Genomic DNA, 17927 nt, shown 5'->3' on the forward strand with positions numbered 1-17927 from the left:
TGGGATTCGAAGTGAGCAGAGGAATTGCAGAGCCATCTGGAGTAGCTCAGCACAGCACAGCCCCAGCGAAGCGTTCCTGCTGCCGAGGATAAAGCTGTAAATGGAAAATTGTGCCCCGTCCTGCCACAGAGAGGAGTCTGTGGGAGTTGGCACCTGTGGTCAGGCTCACAGGTGACCATCCTCTGAGCCTGAAATGACACTGGGAAGGAGGAAGCTGTCCAGCCCTGCTGGCGCCCGCTGTGACAGAGGGAAGGTGGTGAAGATGATGGTGAGAAAGGACAGCAGCAGGGTGTGTGCCAGGGTGCTGAGCAGCACGAGGATGGGCAGACAGAGGTAGTGGTGGGCTATGTTGGGGAACACAGGTCCCACTAAGGTAGCTGGGCTGTGGCTTCACTTCAGCACCCTCTCTGTCTCACCTGCAGACAAGAAAGTGTGTTCTCAAAGCCATCACAGGCTGATTTCTCCTGAGAGGAGCAAGTGGTGGCAGTGCAGGGACAGTTGCTGCAATGCCACCATCATTCTGGAGCAGGGGTGGCAGCAAGCAGCTCACATGTGACTGCACTTGCCCCAGTCTGGCCACACATCAGCATCTGATCCCATTTGAGTGAGGGAAGGATGCCCTTCACACACAGGGCAGGGCTGCAGGCAGGCTCAGGTGGTGAGGGAGCAGCTCACTCACCATCACCTCCTTCCTCTCTCAGGGTAAGCAAAGACCCTGTGAGGGCATGACTTCCCACCCACAGCAGGTGGACCCTGGAGTCAGCATGAAAAGACCTCTGACTGCAGGGTGGGATCTCTGCCAGGCAGAAGGAGACTCCCCACAGCCCCACCATCCTTCCCCCATCCTGGGGAGGGGAGTTTGGTGCTGATATCTTGACAGGCTTCTGCACAAGGCAGTCAGAGCCTGGGGACCATTGCTCAGTCCAGAGATTTTCAGGTCAGGAGGGATCCATTTGCCTGCATGTGGACTTGGAACGGGGTTAAGCGCCTTCCCAGGACAGGAAGACTCATGTGCATTGCTATTTTTGGAGTGCACAGTGAGTCCTCATCCACCTCTGGCACAGCTGTGTGCCTAGCTCCATGTGTCCAGCTCCTTCCTGACCATGATTAAAGGATAAGCATGGGCGTACACAAATTTTTTCAGCTTTGCTATTGCAGTTGGGAGTTTGAGCTGTCAGGATTTGATCAAACCCTTGGCAAGGAGCAAGGACTGCTCTGCAACAGGCAGTGACATTCATCACTGCCTGTCTGTGATGAGCTTCCGGCACTCTGGAAGTAGCTGCAACATCAAAGCACGTTGTATAGCTCACAGCCAATTAATATTCACCTGAAATACATGGCAGGTAGCAAGAAAATATTCCCATATCCCAAAAGCAGAGCAGGGCAGTGAAAGAGAGAGCTGGGGTGGATGGTGACCAGGGCAATCCTTCCCCTTTAATAAATACGATGTGCCAATGCTTTGAATCCTCAAAATCCCAGCCCTGAGCTCAAGGGCCAAACTCTGCCCCATTACTGTGAGGCAAGTGGGCTTGAATATGTGTCAGACTCACAGAAATCAGCAGCTGCCAGGGAAGTGCAATATTTTGGCATGGTGGGCTCCTCATCCTGATCCAGTTAGCCCTGTGCAGGAGGGACGCTCTCTGCCCTGGCCCAGTTGTTTCCCCGTGTCTCCAGTGCTGTCACCTCTGTAATGGTGGGATTTTGAGCCAGGACAGCCATACGACTGACCTGGACAACAAAAGGTGATTTGCATCTAATTAGTTTGGGGAAAGGATGCATATTGGCTGCTCCTCTTGGAAAGCACATGGTGCAAAGCCCAGACAGCTTTGCCAAGGGGTACAAAGGAAGTATGCCACGTGCAAAGCTTTGCCAATCCCCCTCTTTTCTTCTCTTACAGTAAAGCCAGACCCTCCGGAGAGTGTGGTGGCCAAACCTGTGCCCAATAACCCTCGAAGACTGGAGGTGTCATGGCAAAACCCCTCATCGTGGCCTGACCCTGACTCTTTCCCGCTGAAGTTCTTCCTGCGGTATCGGCCTCTCATCCTGGACCAGTGGCAACATGTGAGTGATGCTGCACTGCCTGGCAAGCGAGGGAGAGGGGAGAGCTGCTGACTGGGAACAAGCTGCATTATAAAAACCTGTTCAGGGACAAAAAATATGTATATTTACTGCTCAGGCAACCTGGACCCTGTTCCTCTCCTCCTCTTTCTCATTGCTTTTCTCTTCCTCTCCACCTTTTTTGTAGCTCCCACTCTGCCTGCAAATGGCTCTGCAGCCTCTCCCTGCTCCACATTTTCATCCATGGCCCCTATCTACTTTCCATACATATGTTCTATATAAAACTTGCCAACGAGATGTAAAAGGCATTTAAAGTATAAATGTCACCACATTTAAATGCGCCTCTGCCACATTTAGATTTTGAACTGGAGATAAAATACCGCTCACCATAACTCAGAGCACAGTCACCGAGCAATTGCTGAGATGTTATCGTATTTCTTACTTTATTTCTTGTTTCTTTAAAAAAAAAATAGTCAGTGAAATCCTTGGTAGCCTGGAGGACAGATTTCATTTGTTACTGCAGGAAGATAACAAACAGGCTTTTTTTTTTTTTTTTTTTTTTTTTTTTTTTTTTTTTTTTTTTTCCCTAAACCTCTGTGTGCTGCTTTTATGCTTGAGTTGGGTAGGAAAGCATTCTGTGGCTGGAGAGGAGGTGCTGCTGCTCTGGCAGAGCTCATCCAGCATCCCTTCTGTGCCCAAGCTGGGCCAGTTGAAAGCCAGTTAGGTGCTTTGCTTGATAAAGGATTTTGCTAAAAGCACCAAATGTGAATTAAGAGGCAGCACTGGGTCCCTGGGCACCTTCATCAAAGAGCCAGGTGGGATTTTCTTCCAGCCAGCACTTCCTGGGAAGAGAAATGTTGGAAGAGTGGATGGGAAGTTCTGCTTATAGCTCTGCGAGGTGTCTTGGTAACTTTTTGCACTTGGTAGGGATTTTTGATGAGGCAGGACCACAGGTTGTGTTTCAAGTTGCGGTATTTGCTGGTGGCTCTGAAAATAAGAGGGTTTTTCTGCTTGCCTCTTTGCCCTTTGCTTCTTTCCTAGTAGTGGGAGAGCCTCTGTGGAGCATCCAGAGGGGTTAGAAAGCACAGGTGGAGTTTGGGTATTAGTTTTCTGTAGGTATTTTATTTTTTCATCTGGGGAAGGAATGCTCAAACTGCAGAAGCTGTGTAAAAAGGGGAAGATTTAGTGGGAACTGCCAAACACAGCACTGTTTTTTTCCCAAGGTGTGCAACTGTTGAGGAAAAAGCTGGTGGTTTTACCCTGCCACAGCCTGACCCAGCCAAATACCCTGGTTTGCACCCAAAAATGGTGGGGTAGCCACTGAGCTACCTCCTGCCTCAACACCCTCGGAGTGGATGGTCCCTCCATCACTGGGTGTGGGGTACCATGATTGCAGAGTCAAGCCATGCCAGTCCCCCCTGGCAGAGCCCTGAGGGGATGCTGGGGCCTCTCCATCAGTGCCCTCAGGCAGGCAGTGATGGGTGAGGTGTTGGTGACACTGGTGGCAGGGCCATCCTATTTGGTAAAGACAGTTCTTGGGCAGTAAAAACTTTACTACTTCTGTGTAAAAATACCCTGAGGTGCAGAGAGACCTCAAGGTACCAGCTCTCCTGGTGGGTACAAGGATGGTTGGGAAGGATTTCATTTTCCAGCATTTCGGGAAGGTGCAGCAGTCCTGGGTACAGCTTTTAATCAATATCCCCTTGCAAAAGACATGTTCCTCATCACTGACTGATGGAGAGAAGCATTTGGGGAATAATTTTCTCAGTGAGCAAGTGCAAGCATTCAGTGAGTGAGGTGCCAGCCTTGTTTTCCGAGTCCCTACCCTGCTGGCTGGTTAATGAAAAATCTGATTTGTGGATGATTTGAGGAAAACTGCCACTATTCATCAGATGAATTATTTGCGAAGCCTAATTCAATCGTTTCCCAAACACCAGAGAAAGGCAGTGCTGCAGCAGCTGGAGCTGCTCTGACCCCAGACCCCACTGGTACAATCAACCTGCTTAGCCCAGCTGAGCACCCTGCAAATGCAGGTGTTTGTACCTAAAAATTAACCCCACCAATGTTATCATGATGGGAGCATGCCCAAGCCTCCTTGAACTCTTTGTTTGACTTACTGTTATTTTGGAGGGTGTCCCTGTTCCCCCAAATTAAAACAGAAAAGGGAAGGACTTGGTTTGATAGGTCCAAGTCTAGCTCATCCATCCCTCTTGTCCTGCAGTGGTGCTGTTGGGTCTCAACTCAAAAGGACGAGTGCCCTGAGAAAGGATGAGGTGGTCACACGTGCCACGCTTGCATGGGGGTGTCTTAATTCTCATGGGGCTCCTGCCACAGGCTTCCCCCATCTTGGCTCTTGCTGTCCCCACTGGCAGCTGGCACAGAGAAGTCCTTGCTTTTTATGCCCACACAACCTGCACGCTGGCAATGGGGCAGCTTGGAGCTCAGCAGGGAGAGGAGAAGTCCCTGCCAGCAGTCAGGAGGAGTTGGGTAACCTCATGTTCTGGCACAACCCTGTCTGCCCAGGGTCCACAGGCTGAGTGAGCCCTGTCCCTGCCTCCTCATGGCAACCCACCTCTGCCCCAGCACTGGGTTTTGAGCAGGTACTCGGCAGCCCTGTGGGAAGCCCAGCATCCCTGCAGGAGCAGACCCACAAAGGAGCATCCGAGGCTGCCCAGAGACAGAATATCCATGCAGGCCCTGCTCACACGTGGTGTTTCTTGGCAGGAGAAGCAGCTCCTCTTTCACCTCTCCACCTCCCGTTATCTTTGCAGGGTCTGATTTATGCACAGCACCTCGGCAGGCAGGACCGAATGAGCACTAATAGGATCAGATGGATGCCGAGCTGTCGAATACCATAGGGCCTGATTCAATCAGCGTCTGCTTTCTTCCAGGCTCTTCCTTTCAGGATTTTAATAATGCCAGGGCTTGGCACCAGAAGATGAAGCCATCCGTGGCGGGAGCAGTGGATCTTATCGAGGCTGCCACTGTGTGAGCTGGCCATAAATGCAGTTTCCCCTGCTCCAGAGAAAGGCCGGTGATGCCTGGACCAAACATCCCACACCATGAAGCAATCTCTGGGGCTGACCCAGCAGTGGGGAGAAGACCCTTCCCAGTGCTTTGCAAATAGGGTTTGAGCCCCAGCGTGCCATTTGCAGTCCCTTTCCCCTGCTCAGCAGCACCTTCCCACCCAGACCACTTAGTGGCTCTCATGTTGCAGTTTTCCCTGGGAATCACGGTGATGTGCTCTGGGAATGGTTATCATGGAGGGATGGTGATGATGGGTTTTCACATGGGCATGCAGTGAAGCACGTGCCGCATCGTGCCACCTCACAGCAGCTCCCTTGAGCCTGGGCACAAGCACTGTGTAGCTGCTGGGGGATGCAGCCGTGCCACACCATGTCACACCATGTGGCCAAAGATTCTCCTCCACCCCATCAGCACTGAGCTCACTCTGAAACTCAAGCAACTTTAAAATCACACTCCTCCCTTTCTGGAAGAGGGGCTAGTGGTTTCTCTGCTGCCAGAAGAGAGATGGATATTTGTAGCCTAAACAGGTTTTTTTTCTCTCTCCTTTTGGCAAAATCTCCCCTTCTGTCTCCTAAATATAAAACATTAAATGTTTAGGGTATCCTTTATTTTTCTCCCGCTTTTAAGTTTGTAATTCAAGCCAGATTAGCGTGGTTTCCTCTTCTGTTTTATAGCCCCATCCTGGCCCCAAGCGAGCTCTCCTAATGCTCTCAGATGTTCCCCTAATGGCTTACCTAGGCTGGAACTGGATACCCTTTCCTAATGGATTGCTAATAGCCTGTTTCTGGTTTTACAGGCTCCTTCAGTTAACTCGCAGCAGCAGCAGCAGCGAGTGCGGCGCTCGCACACGCGATCTCCCTGCGCGCACATCTGCGCGCTCGCCCCTACGCGCGGGCAGGCGGCCAGGCACCATCCCCAGCATCCCCGGGGAGCCTCGGGCAGGTCTTGCACCCAATCCGCTCCCTTCCCGTGGCATTTTCTGGAGCTGGATCCCCCCTTTTCGCAGTTCTTGGAGGGAGATCACGTGCGCTGAGCGCTTGCCAGCTCGATGCGCGTCCCGGGAATGTGGCAAGGCTCAAGAAGGTATTTCTTATGTAGCGTCAGAGCTGGTGGCCAGACCGAGGGAGGATTTCCTACTGTGGGTTGCCAGCAATTTGCAGATGCCGTCCTGAAGCCTAATTGAACCCATTGGCCGCGCTGACAACATGAAATGTTAACGAACCGTGAGGCGGGCTGCACCTCAGATCTTGAGATTTGCAGTAAAAGGTCATGAGATATTTAAAGCTAATAATGTGGCTGAGTTCTCTCCTTCCTCTTCTGCATTGGAAGCATTAGGGCCATGTTCGTGAGCATTTGCAAAGGCTGGAAGCATCCTTCTCTGGAAGTGCAAGCAGAAGTGCTCCCACCATCACAGGATTTTAGGAGCTGGGACAAAAAAAAAACCAAAAAACCCACGCAGACATCTGTGCCTGGTCTGATGTGGTTAAATGATGGGGTTCTGGGGACAGGGATGAAAAGTTTGTGGGTATTGCCAAATAATTAGTGTTGGGTTTGTTGTTGCAAGGATGGCATTGTCCCCTGGACTGACCTCCCTTGTCCATATTGGAAGTGGCTGCCAGGGTGGGCTCAGACTTGTCTCCCAGGGCAAAGCAACATTTTTTCATCAGAGAGGTGAATCTTACATGCTGTCTCTGGAAGTTCCTGCCTTGGAGCAGCCTGAAATAGCCTGGAAGAGTGAGTTAATGCATATATCCTGTCTGTGATGGGCAAGGAGAGGGATGGAGCAAGCTGGATAGGAAGGCAATTAGTGCCACTGCCTGCCACAGCAGCATCCCTGCCGGCGTGGTGGCCATGTCACTTTACAGCAGGAGTGCCTCTTTGTGCCCATTTGCATCCCCCTGTGCCTCTGGTGCTTTGCCTGCACTCCCCCTCTTTGCAAGGCAGTCTTGGCAGGGAGGTCACCCTGAGCAAGCTGGGTTACAACTTCACGCCTGGTAGCTTTTATTGCAGCATTTCTCTCCCTTCCCCTCCCGGCTGCAAAGTCAGTGATTAAAAAAGAGGTGGAGGGGGGGGAAATTCAAAGAATTAATAGGTAGGAGCAAAATATTTGGTCTGTAATAATGTCACTCGCAGCTCAGTGTGGGGCAGGCAGGGCTGGAGCAGATTTTCTCAGAGGAGGGTGGGGGTGGCAAATGCCCAGAAATCACCTTTTCTGGGACAGAGCAGGTTCAGGACCCTTGGCTGGCATTGCCTGGGCGCTCTCAGCCCCCTTGGAAACTGCTGGTGACCTAAAAGTACTGAGCAGCTGGCAGCTGTAAAGGTCCCACAGTGCAGCAGGGCACTCACACGTGCACGTCCTCACCTGCAGGCCCACACAGCTGCAAGCAGGTAGGAAGGTGCTGGCAAGCCTAACTCTCCCTGCCCACATGCAGACCACACTGGGCAGGTGTCTGTGCTCTGCCATGCCCAGGCACAAGCTGCTTTCAGCCCCAGCCCACTGCATCAGTGTGGTGAAGGCATCTGCAGGCAGCATATGCCAGTGCTGGCCAGGTTAGGGCTGTTGCTGAGTGCCCTCAGCATCCCTGATCCCATCTTCCCCAGAGCCACAAGCAAAAGTGACTTCTGACAGTTGTCACTTGGCAGGAGGGGGACAGCACATCTGGAGAAAGTTTCCTGTTAACTTGTTTTCCTGTAACAGCCCCCGCTTCCAAAGATGGTCTTTATTTTGAGCCAGAAGGGATCTTCAGCTGCATCTGGTGTGGCACAGCCCAGGCTGCAGAGAAGCCCTGTGACAGCTCATCCTCCCAAACCCACAGCAGGGCTGGGCTCTGTGCAGCACCACAGCAGCCTTTCCAGGAGGGGATGACAGCAGAGAGCACAGCTCAGACCCTGCTAAAGTGGGTCTTCCACTACCCAGCTGGCAGCGAATAAGAGGGGGTCATTCATTTTTCCCAACCTTCAATTATCCCAGAGTGCAGGTAGAAAGTTTTGTCTGGGGTTATATTGACTGATTCTTGCAGCTCTGCAGAAGGAGGAGGTATCTGGAGGTACCTTTGCTAGTAATCACTGTCAGACATCTTGGCTCTCCAAGCAAGGGAAAAAGCAAAACATTTCTTTTCCACGTGGTGACATGTTTTCTCAAGCTGCACTGGCCATTTGCAGTGACCCTCCTGAACTTCCCAGTGGCAGGGCAGTTTGCTTGGGGATTACTGCTACTTTTGGTTTATCTTGTTCCCCAGGACAGGTGGAAGTCCTGCTGGGATCTCCCTGCACTTGCAGGGACTGAAGGCACCTGAACTGTGGCTGAGTCCCTGCAAAGCTCATAGCAGCCCAGTGGCAGGACCTGGCCCTTGCTGTGGGAAAAGTGAAACAGAGCTCTCTGCGTGTCCCATCCCTATCCCAGTTCCAATTTCCCCCATCATCCTCTATAACTCAAGAGGCATCCAGAGGAGGAGGCTGCGAGGATGCCAGCTGTGTGGCAGTTCCAGGTTGTGCTCTTAGAAGGGGCTGTGTGAGCACACCAGCTTCACCTTACAATAGTCAGGGAGGGTGCTCATTTTATTTTGGGGAAGGCAGATTCATCTAGGCTTGATACAGCACCTGGGACAGGTGCGTGGTCACTGTCCTGTCACACACAGAGACAGTGCATCCCTGCCTTGGGACAGAGGGGTGACAGTGGAACACTCCCTTCCCACTCCAGGAGCTGCACTGGAAAGGAGGAGGTGTCAAGGAATGGCAAACAGAGCCACTGCCACCACAGGGGGAGCCAGGAAAAACACATTTTCGTGTGGGATGCAGAAAAGGAGGCATCTGATCCCCCCTTGTCCCCCTGCATCTCCTTTCAACACACCAGCCCCCAGCCCACCTGTCAGGGCAGAGGAGGGTGGGGTTTTCTTCCCTGCCTCCCTTCCCCATCCCTTCCCAAAGGCCATCTGGGCTTCGGAACTGCCCATGCATTACCCTGTGCACAAGTACCTGGTCACCCTGGACCAGGAGCAGAGCCCGGGTGGGAACAAAGCACAATGACCTTTTTTACTGCCAGGGCACCCTGGCAGGTTGGGCTGAGGGCCATGGGAGCAGGATGAGGGGAGCTCAGAGGGAATAATGGCTTCCCTGACTCCTGCTGGGCTGAGCACTGTGAGACAGGGACAGCATCTGCAGGCATGGACTGGAAGGAGGGCAGGCACTGGTGTTGGAGTGTGTATGGCTGCTGTGGATGTCCCTGGGCCTCCAGCCCGTGCAGGGGGTCCAGCATGGGCAGGGGGAAAGCCAAGTGGCAGGCAGACATCCTCTCAGCCTGCCCTAAGAGTCTGTCTCCATCCCACCAATGTGGCGCTGGCCCGTGTGCTCGTCCTGGCGCTTGGGACTGTGGATGGGCACTCAGCAGCTCTGTAATCTTTCCAACCAGGAATGTGGGGGTATGTGACCATGGCAAGGAATGGGATCCCAGCCCACACTGTCCTCAGCAAGCTGTCTTCTGAATTACTGGGCTCAAGGGCTTTTTTTTTTTTCATTTCTCTCTCCTCTCTGTCTCCCTCTTTTATTTTTCTTCCTTTTTTTTTTCTTTTTTTTTTTCCTTTTTTTGCAATGCTAATAGCTCTGCATTGCACTGGCTACTGATCCCTCATTAATCTGGGCAGCACTTCACAGCCAGTCAGAGTGACTTTTGGCAGGTGCACAAAGGCAGGCAGCGACACACAAACCCCCACCCCGGCCAAAAAAATTACCATGCACAGCCTGCCTCCAACTTTTGTCTCTGTGTGGCGGGGACATGGATTAAGGAATTTCTCCCTCTGCCTTTGATGCTGTGTGTCCACCCGTGCCCCCACAGCCTGCCCAGTGTGTCTTCCCCCAGTTCTGTCTCTCCCTGTCTGTGTCCAATTGGACCCAATCTGCTTGTGCTTTCCCATTTTTTGGGGCACTTCTGTGTTGGGTCATGGGCACCCACCCAGGGGCTTTCTCCCCACCATGAAAAATGCTGGGTGTATCCATGGCTGCCCAGCTCAGAAGTTATGTATCCAGAGGCTGTTTGTGTGGGGAGAGATGGATGATAACATCCATTATCTCTCTTTTTAACTGCTGTGTGAAGCAGAGCTTAGGGCAGCACCCTCCCAGGTCCTACAGGGAAGGTCTGGGTCCTGGGGGGACACTCCCCCTGCCCGGGCAAGGCACAGATTGAACCCCATTGTGCCTGTGACACCCCACCTACAAACACTCAGCTGCTGGTTTGTTGTGGGTGGGAAGAGGCAGGAATTGCTCCCAAGGGAAAGCTGGGAGGGATCTTGGGATGGGGAAAATGCTCCTGGTGGGAAAGCAGCCTGGGCAGGTGATCAGGACCTTAGTAAGGCTGGCCTATAGCCTGCTTGGTGCAGGTCCCAGGGGGGTCAGAGCATGCTGGAAGTCTTGGACAGTCATACACCAGCTGGATAAGCCCAGCATCTTTCAGAGCCCTGTCCTCATTCTCCAATTCCAAGCTGTACCCCAGCACAGAGCAAGTCAAGTCAGCAGGGTGTTGGCAGCTCACCCTGTGAGATTTCATTTCATTTAATTATCGTTAGGAATTAATTTAACTTGATTCCCTTGGCACTGCCATCCACACTGGGGGGTGCCACCAAAGAGCTCCCAAGGTCTGGGTGGCAGAGAGAGCCTCACTGTGCCACTACCCTGCAGGGAGGTGCCCTGCCTAGCAGGCCAGATGATTCACAACCTGCTGGGTCCCCTGCCTACCCACCCTGAGGTGCCTGGGCTCCCAGTGGCTGTGGGGGAGACCAGTCAGGCCTGCATCCAGATGTGCTCCAGATGTGGGGCTCAGGTCGGGCAGCAGGAGCAGCTGGGAGTGTAGAACCCAAGGGCTCTGATGTTTAGGGCAGAAAGCTGGAAGTGGGAATAGGAAAGGAAAGGCTTTCACTTGGAGCAAGAAAGCAAAAATGCCCCTCCTTCTGTTAGGAATCCCCCAGAGTGACAGTAAAAGCCTGGAGGGGGCTGCAGCTTTCATGCCAAAGGGATTGCATCTGTGCTGGGCTGTCGCATGTGCTGCACAGAAGGGACTGGAAAAGGGCTGGTTCTTTCTCAGGGTGGGATCTCTTTCCTGCTTTTAAGGTACTTCTGCGAGCCATGGGATGATGGCACTGACCATCTGGTGTGCACGCCATCCCTTGTGTGTGTACAGCCACACGGCCAGGGCAGCCTCAGCCCACAGGTGCAGTGGCCCAGGTACCTCCTGAACACCCCAGTGGTGCAGCCCTCCCTCCCTTCCTCCCTTCCTCTCTCCCCTCCTCCCTTCCTGGCCAGGCAGAAGTTTGGATCTTCCTCCTGTTTTTGAGCTGTTGGTGCTCCCCAGGACAGGGTGATTCTGTGCCTGACCTTCTCCTGGCTGGCTGGGGAGATGTGGAGGACCCCACACATGTAGCACCATGAAGCTGCCCCCACCCATGATGTGATGTGTGCCCTGCTGGAGCCCCTGGCTGGGCTGTGTCAGTCCTGCACCACCCCTCATCCTGTGGCACCTTTACTAGAACTGTGTCTGGGCAGGGGTGCCCTGTGTGCCCCCCAAACCACGCACAGCAGCACTGGGGGTACTCAAGTGGGCAGCATGCTGGCCCTCAGTCTCAGAGATGGGCTGGAGGGCAATATCCCCCTTAGCCTCTCCAGATACTCTGCCCTGCTCACTTGGATGCTGAGCCTCCCCCTCTGTCAGCCACATGTGTTTGCTCACAGGGATCGATGCCATCGGGGTGAATTTCTGCTGAGCACCTGCATCCCTCTGTCCTGGAGCCAAGCTCCAAATGGCTCAGAGATCCCTTGGAAGGTTAAATGGGGTTAAACCACTGCACTTTGCAGCACAAGGGACGGCAGGGTCTTCTGCGGCTCAGACAGCAGTGACAGTGGGACAGAGGGAATGGTTTCTAGGAAAGGTGTCTGGACACAGCTTGATGTTTGTCCAAGGGCCAGCTGGAGGGATGCAAGCCAAAACAACGGGATGCCAGCAGGTATGGGCTGGCCAGAGGTGTTGCTGGTGGGAAAGCATCCTCCCAGCACCGACAGTGGTGCCCTGAAAGCACATCCCAGCCACTGCCTGCAATATCCAGCTCCCAGCTGCCCTAACATGTCCGAGGGAGCCCGCACACACATCTGCTAGTTTCTGGTGACCTCTAGAGGATGCTGCTCCACTCTGACGCCGTGAGTTTGGGAGTGGAACCAGGTCTTTAAATCTCTAGTGGAGCTGCAGCTGGAGCATCTCCCTCCACTTCCCTTCCTGTCCTGGTCTTGTGCCTCTGCCGACAACGCTTCAGTATTTCTAAAAGTGCTGCAAAAGCCTTGTTATCATCTTTTAGCCGAGCTAAATTGCCTTACACCTCCTGGGGACTCCCCCGACTACCCTCCCCTCCCCTCTGCTGCCCCCAGGTCGAGCTGTCGGATGGGACATCGCACACCATCACGGACGCCTACGCTGGCAAGGAATACATCATCCAGGTGGCAGCCAAAGACAACGACATCGGCACGTGGAGCGACTGGAGCGTGGCTGTTCATGCCACCCCCTGGACAGAGGAGCCCAAGCATCTCACCACGGAGGCCCAGATCACAGGTAAGAGCCTCGTCCCAGTACAAACTTCATTCAGGAGGAACCCAGGGCTCCAGGCTGATCTCCTCTTTGGCTCCATGCAAGTTTTGCCCACAGCCAAGGATAGCCCTAAAAAACTTGTGGAGCTGCAGCCCTTCACCCTGCACTTTTCCCCCACCTGTGGCCCTGTCAGCAGGTGCAGCCATGGCCTGAAGGATGTTGACCCAGCTCACCTGGGCCCAGCATCCTTCTCACCAGGATGCTTGGGCCAGGACAATGAGGCTGGCCATTGTATTGTTGTTGTTGGTGTGGTTGTTGTGGTTGTTGTTGTGGTTTTGGTTGTGGTTGTTGTTCCCTGGAGTGCTGTCTCCCTCCAGCCCTTCCTCCCCTCTCCAGTCCTACCCCCTCCACACCTCTGACCCCTCACAATGGCTCAAAGAGATGCCAATTCAAAATAAAAGCCACCAAGTTAACACCAAGTCTCTGCTTCTAGGAAGGAGCTGGGACTGTGTCCAAATGAGTGTTATCAGCCCTCCATTTCCCAGAATGGATGAAGCAGACCCTGCACTGGTTTCATTGACTCCTGTGCAGAGAAACTCCCCTTTTCAAAACAGCACCTGGTAGAGCACCTGGATATTCAGGCAGCAGCAGGGATTTGCAGCCCTCCCCGCCATTTCCAGGTGGATAAACCCTCACAAGGAGTGCAGGAACACTTTGCAGCAGCGCTACTGTCAGCATTTTGGTTTTGCTTCTATTCCCACCTGCATTGTGCTAAATGCAAATGCCCCTCAGTGTCACCTGCCCGCTCCCTGTGCAGGCACACCTGTGTCCCTCACACACATCCTGCACACGCAGCCTGGTGCAGCCAGGCAGGGCTGATGTGGGACACCCCAACTCCAATGCTGAGCCCCTCTGTGACACCTCAATGCAGTCTGAAAGGTGCTGAGACAGACTCTGTGGTCCCCAGCAATCAGCCCAGGCAGTCTGGCCAGGGACATGCTGGGGCCATCTGGATGTGGCCAAAGCTGCCCCCACCTGCTGACTGCTCATCCATGCACTCCCTGCAATCCTGCAGCCCTCTGCAGGCATAGACAATCCATCTGGTTCAGTACAAAGCAGGACAAACCTTGTGAGCCAGCCCAGCAGGTGCAGCCTGCTGTGTGTGGTGTGTTCTCTGGGTGAGGGATGCTCTTGGCTGAGCACTAGTGGCTCATTGTGACTTCCTAGCTAAAATTCCCATGGACTTGGTGCATAGAGTGGCTCAGCTGGTCAGGATGGGGATGAGAAGGATGCCTAGCTCTGCCTGATAGCAGAAACATCTCCAAGCAGTTGGTCCACTGTCACAGCCAGGGAAGTCTCATGGATCACACCATCCCTTGAATCATCCCAGCCCTCTACCTCAGCCCTAGTGTGGTATAGCACTTAAAAGGGCAGTTTGGGGCCAGGTCCAAGCCACACCAGCAGGAAAGCAGGGCTGTTCCTATGGGATGAATCCCAGGGCATCCCAGCTCTCTCATCACCCACTCTCCTTTCTTGCAGAGACAACAAGCGCGAGCACCTCCTCTTTCATGGCACCACCCACAACCAAGATCTGTGACAAGGGGGCCGTGGTGGGCAGCGGGGCCATGGCAGTGTGTTGGACAGCTGGACTGGTCATGGCTGCCTATAGTGCCCTCTTTATTTAGTGAGTATCTCCCAAATCTGAGGCATAAGAGGCAGGAGGTGGGTGCGGGATGGGGCAGGGATATGGGGACCCTCAGGGCTCTGATGGGGGTGGGAAGGGGATGCTCTGGCCAGACTGTGGGTGAAGGGCATTGAGAACAAGTCATTTGGGTTTTTTTTGCAATTTTGTAAATGCACCAAGTCTGACTGCTTTTCCAGATGGATATTCGGCTGGAGGTCTCAAAAATGGCTTTTCAAGCAAAGCTGGCAAAGTGGTCGGTCTTTGATGTCTTGTTCTCAGCAGCCCTCTCCCATTCTCTCTGCTGACATTTTTAGGAGGCAAAGAACCACATGGAAATCTAAGGCCTTTGCTTAATGATGAAAGAAAAATTGTCCGAGATCAAAAAATTCAGATTGCATCTCAAAAATGTCCTTTATTTGGCTTAGGATGGAGCTGGCAGCCCGGACAGCCACAAAATGCCCCTCTCCTCTACAGACCAGGGCTGCTGTCTCATGGGTGACAGACCCTACTGCCCTTTCACTGTCCCCATACTGCCCGAGGTCAGAGATGGATCCTGGAAGCAGCCACACGTGTCACTTTTGGGAGATAAAGGATAAGCCACCCATCCTTTGGTGCCCAAAGATAAGCCCCTTGTGGTCACAGGGTTTTTTGCTCCGCTCTGACAGTGACATCTCATGTGTGACACCAATAGAGGTGGTGGCATGCAGCCAGGGGAGGGTGGGCAGGTGGAAAGGGAGGTGAAAATGAAGTGTTTGGGTACCTGAGTGAATTTCCCCGGCGGAAAAGAGGGGAAAAAGGAAATTCTGCTGGGTGTGTCCCACCGGTGAGTGAGCAGAGCCGAGTCTGGAGCGACACCCTGACCCTTCTTCTCCCCGCTTGCAGATCTCCATCTGCCCACCCACCGCAGCCCAGCGCAGCCGCCTCCCCACCGCCCACCGCCCACCGCCCCCGCCGCCCCTCTCCCGGGCTGAGTCTCTTAGCTCTTCGATTTTGCACACACCGAGGACGTGCCGCGCCTCTCGCCGCCGCTTCGGAGGAGGACAGAGCTGCTGCCGTCCCCTGCGGGAGCCGCAACACCCTCTCCCGGCCCGGAGCGAGGAGACCCCTGCCCGTGCCCCTTTCCCCGGCCGAGAGGAGCGAGCCCGGCCCCGCCGCAGCCGGGGGTCCCGCTCATGCAGCTAAACCCCCCCACGCCAAAGACGTGCCCGCCGCCCCCGCGGCCGCGCACCGAGAAAAGGGGATATGAAACCGGGGGGGTGGTGAGGGGAATGATGCTCCAAGCTGTGTGTACCCCCTTACGGCAAAAAGGGGGTCCCCCGAGGACTGGACTCGCTCCCCTGAGCTCTCGACCACGCGGCGAAGCTGGAGGGGGTGCACGGATCGGGGCGGGGGGGTCCCCTCCGAGGGGGCGGTGGAGGGGGGAACTGGTGGCTTTTGCAAGTGCGATGGGGAGCAGGGAGCTGGCGGGGTTTTAATGGAATTAAAAAAAAAAAAAAAAAAAGGCAGTGAAACACCGATAAAACCCCCCTGCCCCTTGCCGAGCACCTGGGACAGCTGTCCCTCCGCCTCCCCCTCCTCAGCACCCTGCAGGAGCCTTCGCCACCCCCAACCCCGACCCAACATCGCCCCCAAACTTTTAACCATGTTGGATACAGGGAATCACCCCCATTGATGTCTTTGTATCATTCTCCAACAAAAGCAGAATAGCTCTGCTGTTGCCTTCAGAGCTGGAGCCCTGCAGACCTGTGCCCCGCTGTGCCCCGCTGTCCCTGGCTGTCCCCAGCTGTCCCCATGCCTGCTCTGCTCTCCTCCCCATCCTGCCCAACGTCCTGTTTTGTAAAGACACCTTCTCTTGGCCCTGCCTGGACCCAAGCGCAGTATTTAATACCATACGTCCTAGTATTCCCACTGTTGACATGCTGTATTTGAATTTTTTATAGATGTATATATATAAAAAAAAAGAAAAATAATCAAAAAAAAGTAATAGAGGGGATAAAACTAAGCTCACAGAGACAACGCACACACGCACACACACACACATACACACACACATACACCAGGAGAGACTGTCTTCATTAAATGTTCATTTCATGATGACTGGCGGCTCTGGGTGTCATTTCCCTTCCATCTGGAGAGGGGGGTTTTGGCTGCCTTCTTCCGTGCACGGTGCTGGCTGATTTGGGAAAGACATGGGAACAGCATTGAGTGGACACACACCCTGGAGCATTTCAGACCATAGCACCATCCTCCCAGAGGGGTGGGAGACCCAAAAACTTACATTTAGGACACCCTGTAAAGGTGCAAGGCGAATGCGCAGCCTGGAAACTCCTGGTGAGGGAAAGGAGATGGTTGTCACCACCCCGTGACACATCTGCTGTGATGGGGAAGTGCCACAGCTCCCCCTTCATGGGCCCTGGAGGGTCCCGTGTGTGCCCAGGCTCTGGCTGCACCCTGACATCTCTCAGGCAGGCAGGAGGATGGAGACCTGCCTGTGCCCCAGGTGCCATGTAGTCACAGCTAATGCACTTCCCATGTCTGATTAATAATTTCTTGTTAGGAAAACGTCACTGGCCCAGATGCTCTGAATTAAACTTCTGTCAGGGCAGGGCTCACAAGGACCCAGCGTGGGGGGCAATGGATGCAGCAAAGTACATTGTTGGAGTCTGTCCTTTCCCCACGAAATGCCCAGGGGGAAAAGCTTCACTTTTTAGAAAATTACCTCTCTGGTGCCCCAGTTAAGTTTCTACAGCAGAGAGATGTGTGCGTGGCTGTCTGTCTGGCTGCATGGATGCACACATGAATGCGGTGGATGGATGGGTGAGTGGGTGGAGGGAAGGAAGGAAGGAAGGACAGACATGAACAAGCCACAGCCTTGGCTCTGCAAAGCCTGAAGACAGCACCAAGCTGGTCACTTGCTCCCACCAGGCACTTGTTGTGATTTGAACAATGCTGGAGCTTTATTTAGGGAAGAGCTCAGTCAGATGCAGACCTGTCTCTGGCTTGGCCATGCTGGCGGCAGCGCTGACTTGGTTCACTGGTTAATGTTCCATTACCAGACAACATGCCTCCGTCATTTATTAATGTTTCATTAGTGTTAAAAACATCTGGTAATTAATTATGCACTAATTATGGATTCACAGTGCTAAAAGCTGGGGTAATCTACCATAGCAGATGGCTCTTTGGGGCAGGGGGAAGGGACAGCTCTTAGCAGAGATGAAAATGTCAGGCCCAGCCCTTGCTAGGGGGAATCATCCCAGACAGACAGATCACCTTCATCTCCTCCCAGGATTTCCATAGCTGGTCCAGAGGCATGCTGTCTCAGGTTATTAAGCAGAAGAAACCTGTCCCTCTCAAGCTGTTTCAGGGACCAAGGGAGTGGTGCTTCCACTGCTCAGGGCAGCTGTGTGAGAGAGGCCATCTGAGAGCAGTGGCTTTCACACAGAGCCCCAGGCATCATCCAGCACCTGGAGTTGGTACTCGGCTTTCTGCCAGCTCTGGGATGCTGTTTGTCAGCCCTTCCGTGGTTCCTGGCCACGTTAAGCAGCAGTCTATAAAGCAGGGGCTGTCGTAAAAGCCCACTCATTAAGTGCCCCAGGA

At 53.7% G+C, this 17927-nt stretch overlaps 1 protein-coding gene across 9 annotated transcripts in view; it reads left to right on the plus strand.

Annotated features, from left to right (window-relative positions):
• The window catches only part of CNTFR (ciliary neurotrophic factor receptor), a 200349-nt gene extending 183922 nt beyond the window's left edge, over positions 1 to 16427 (plus strand). For all 9 annotated transcript variants that reach the window (XM_064403726.1, XM_064403725.1, XM_064403728.1 and 6 more), the window contains 4 exons: positions 1898 to 2061; positions 12490 to 12670; positions 14186 to 14330; positions 15213 to 16427. In XM_064403726.1, the coding sequence (XP_064259796.1) occupies positions 1898 to 2061; positions 12490 to 12670; positions 14186 to 14330; position 15213 (491 nt within the window). In that variant the 3' untranslated portion in view covers positions 15214 to 16427. The remainder of the gene's footprint in view (positions 1 to 1897; positions 2062 to 12489; positions 12671 to 14185; positions 14331 to 15212) is intronic.
• The last annotated feature ends 1500 nt before the right edge of the window (positions 16428 to 17927 follow it).

The sequence above is a fragment of the Passer domesticus genome, chromosome Z (assembly GCF_036417665.1).
Source record: "Passer domesticus isolate bPasDom1 chromosome Z, bPasDom1.hap1, whole genome shotgun sequence".
Classification (NCBI taxonomy): domain Eukaryota; kingdom Metazoa; phylum Chordata; class Aves; order Passeriformes; family Passeridae; genus Passer; species Passer domesticus.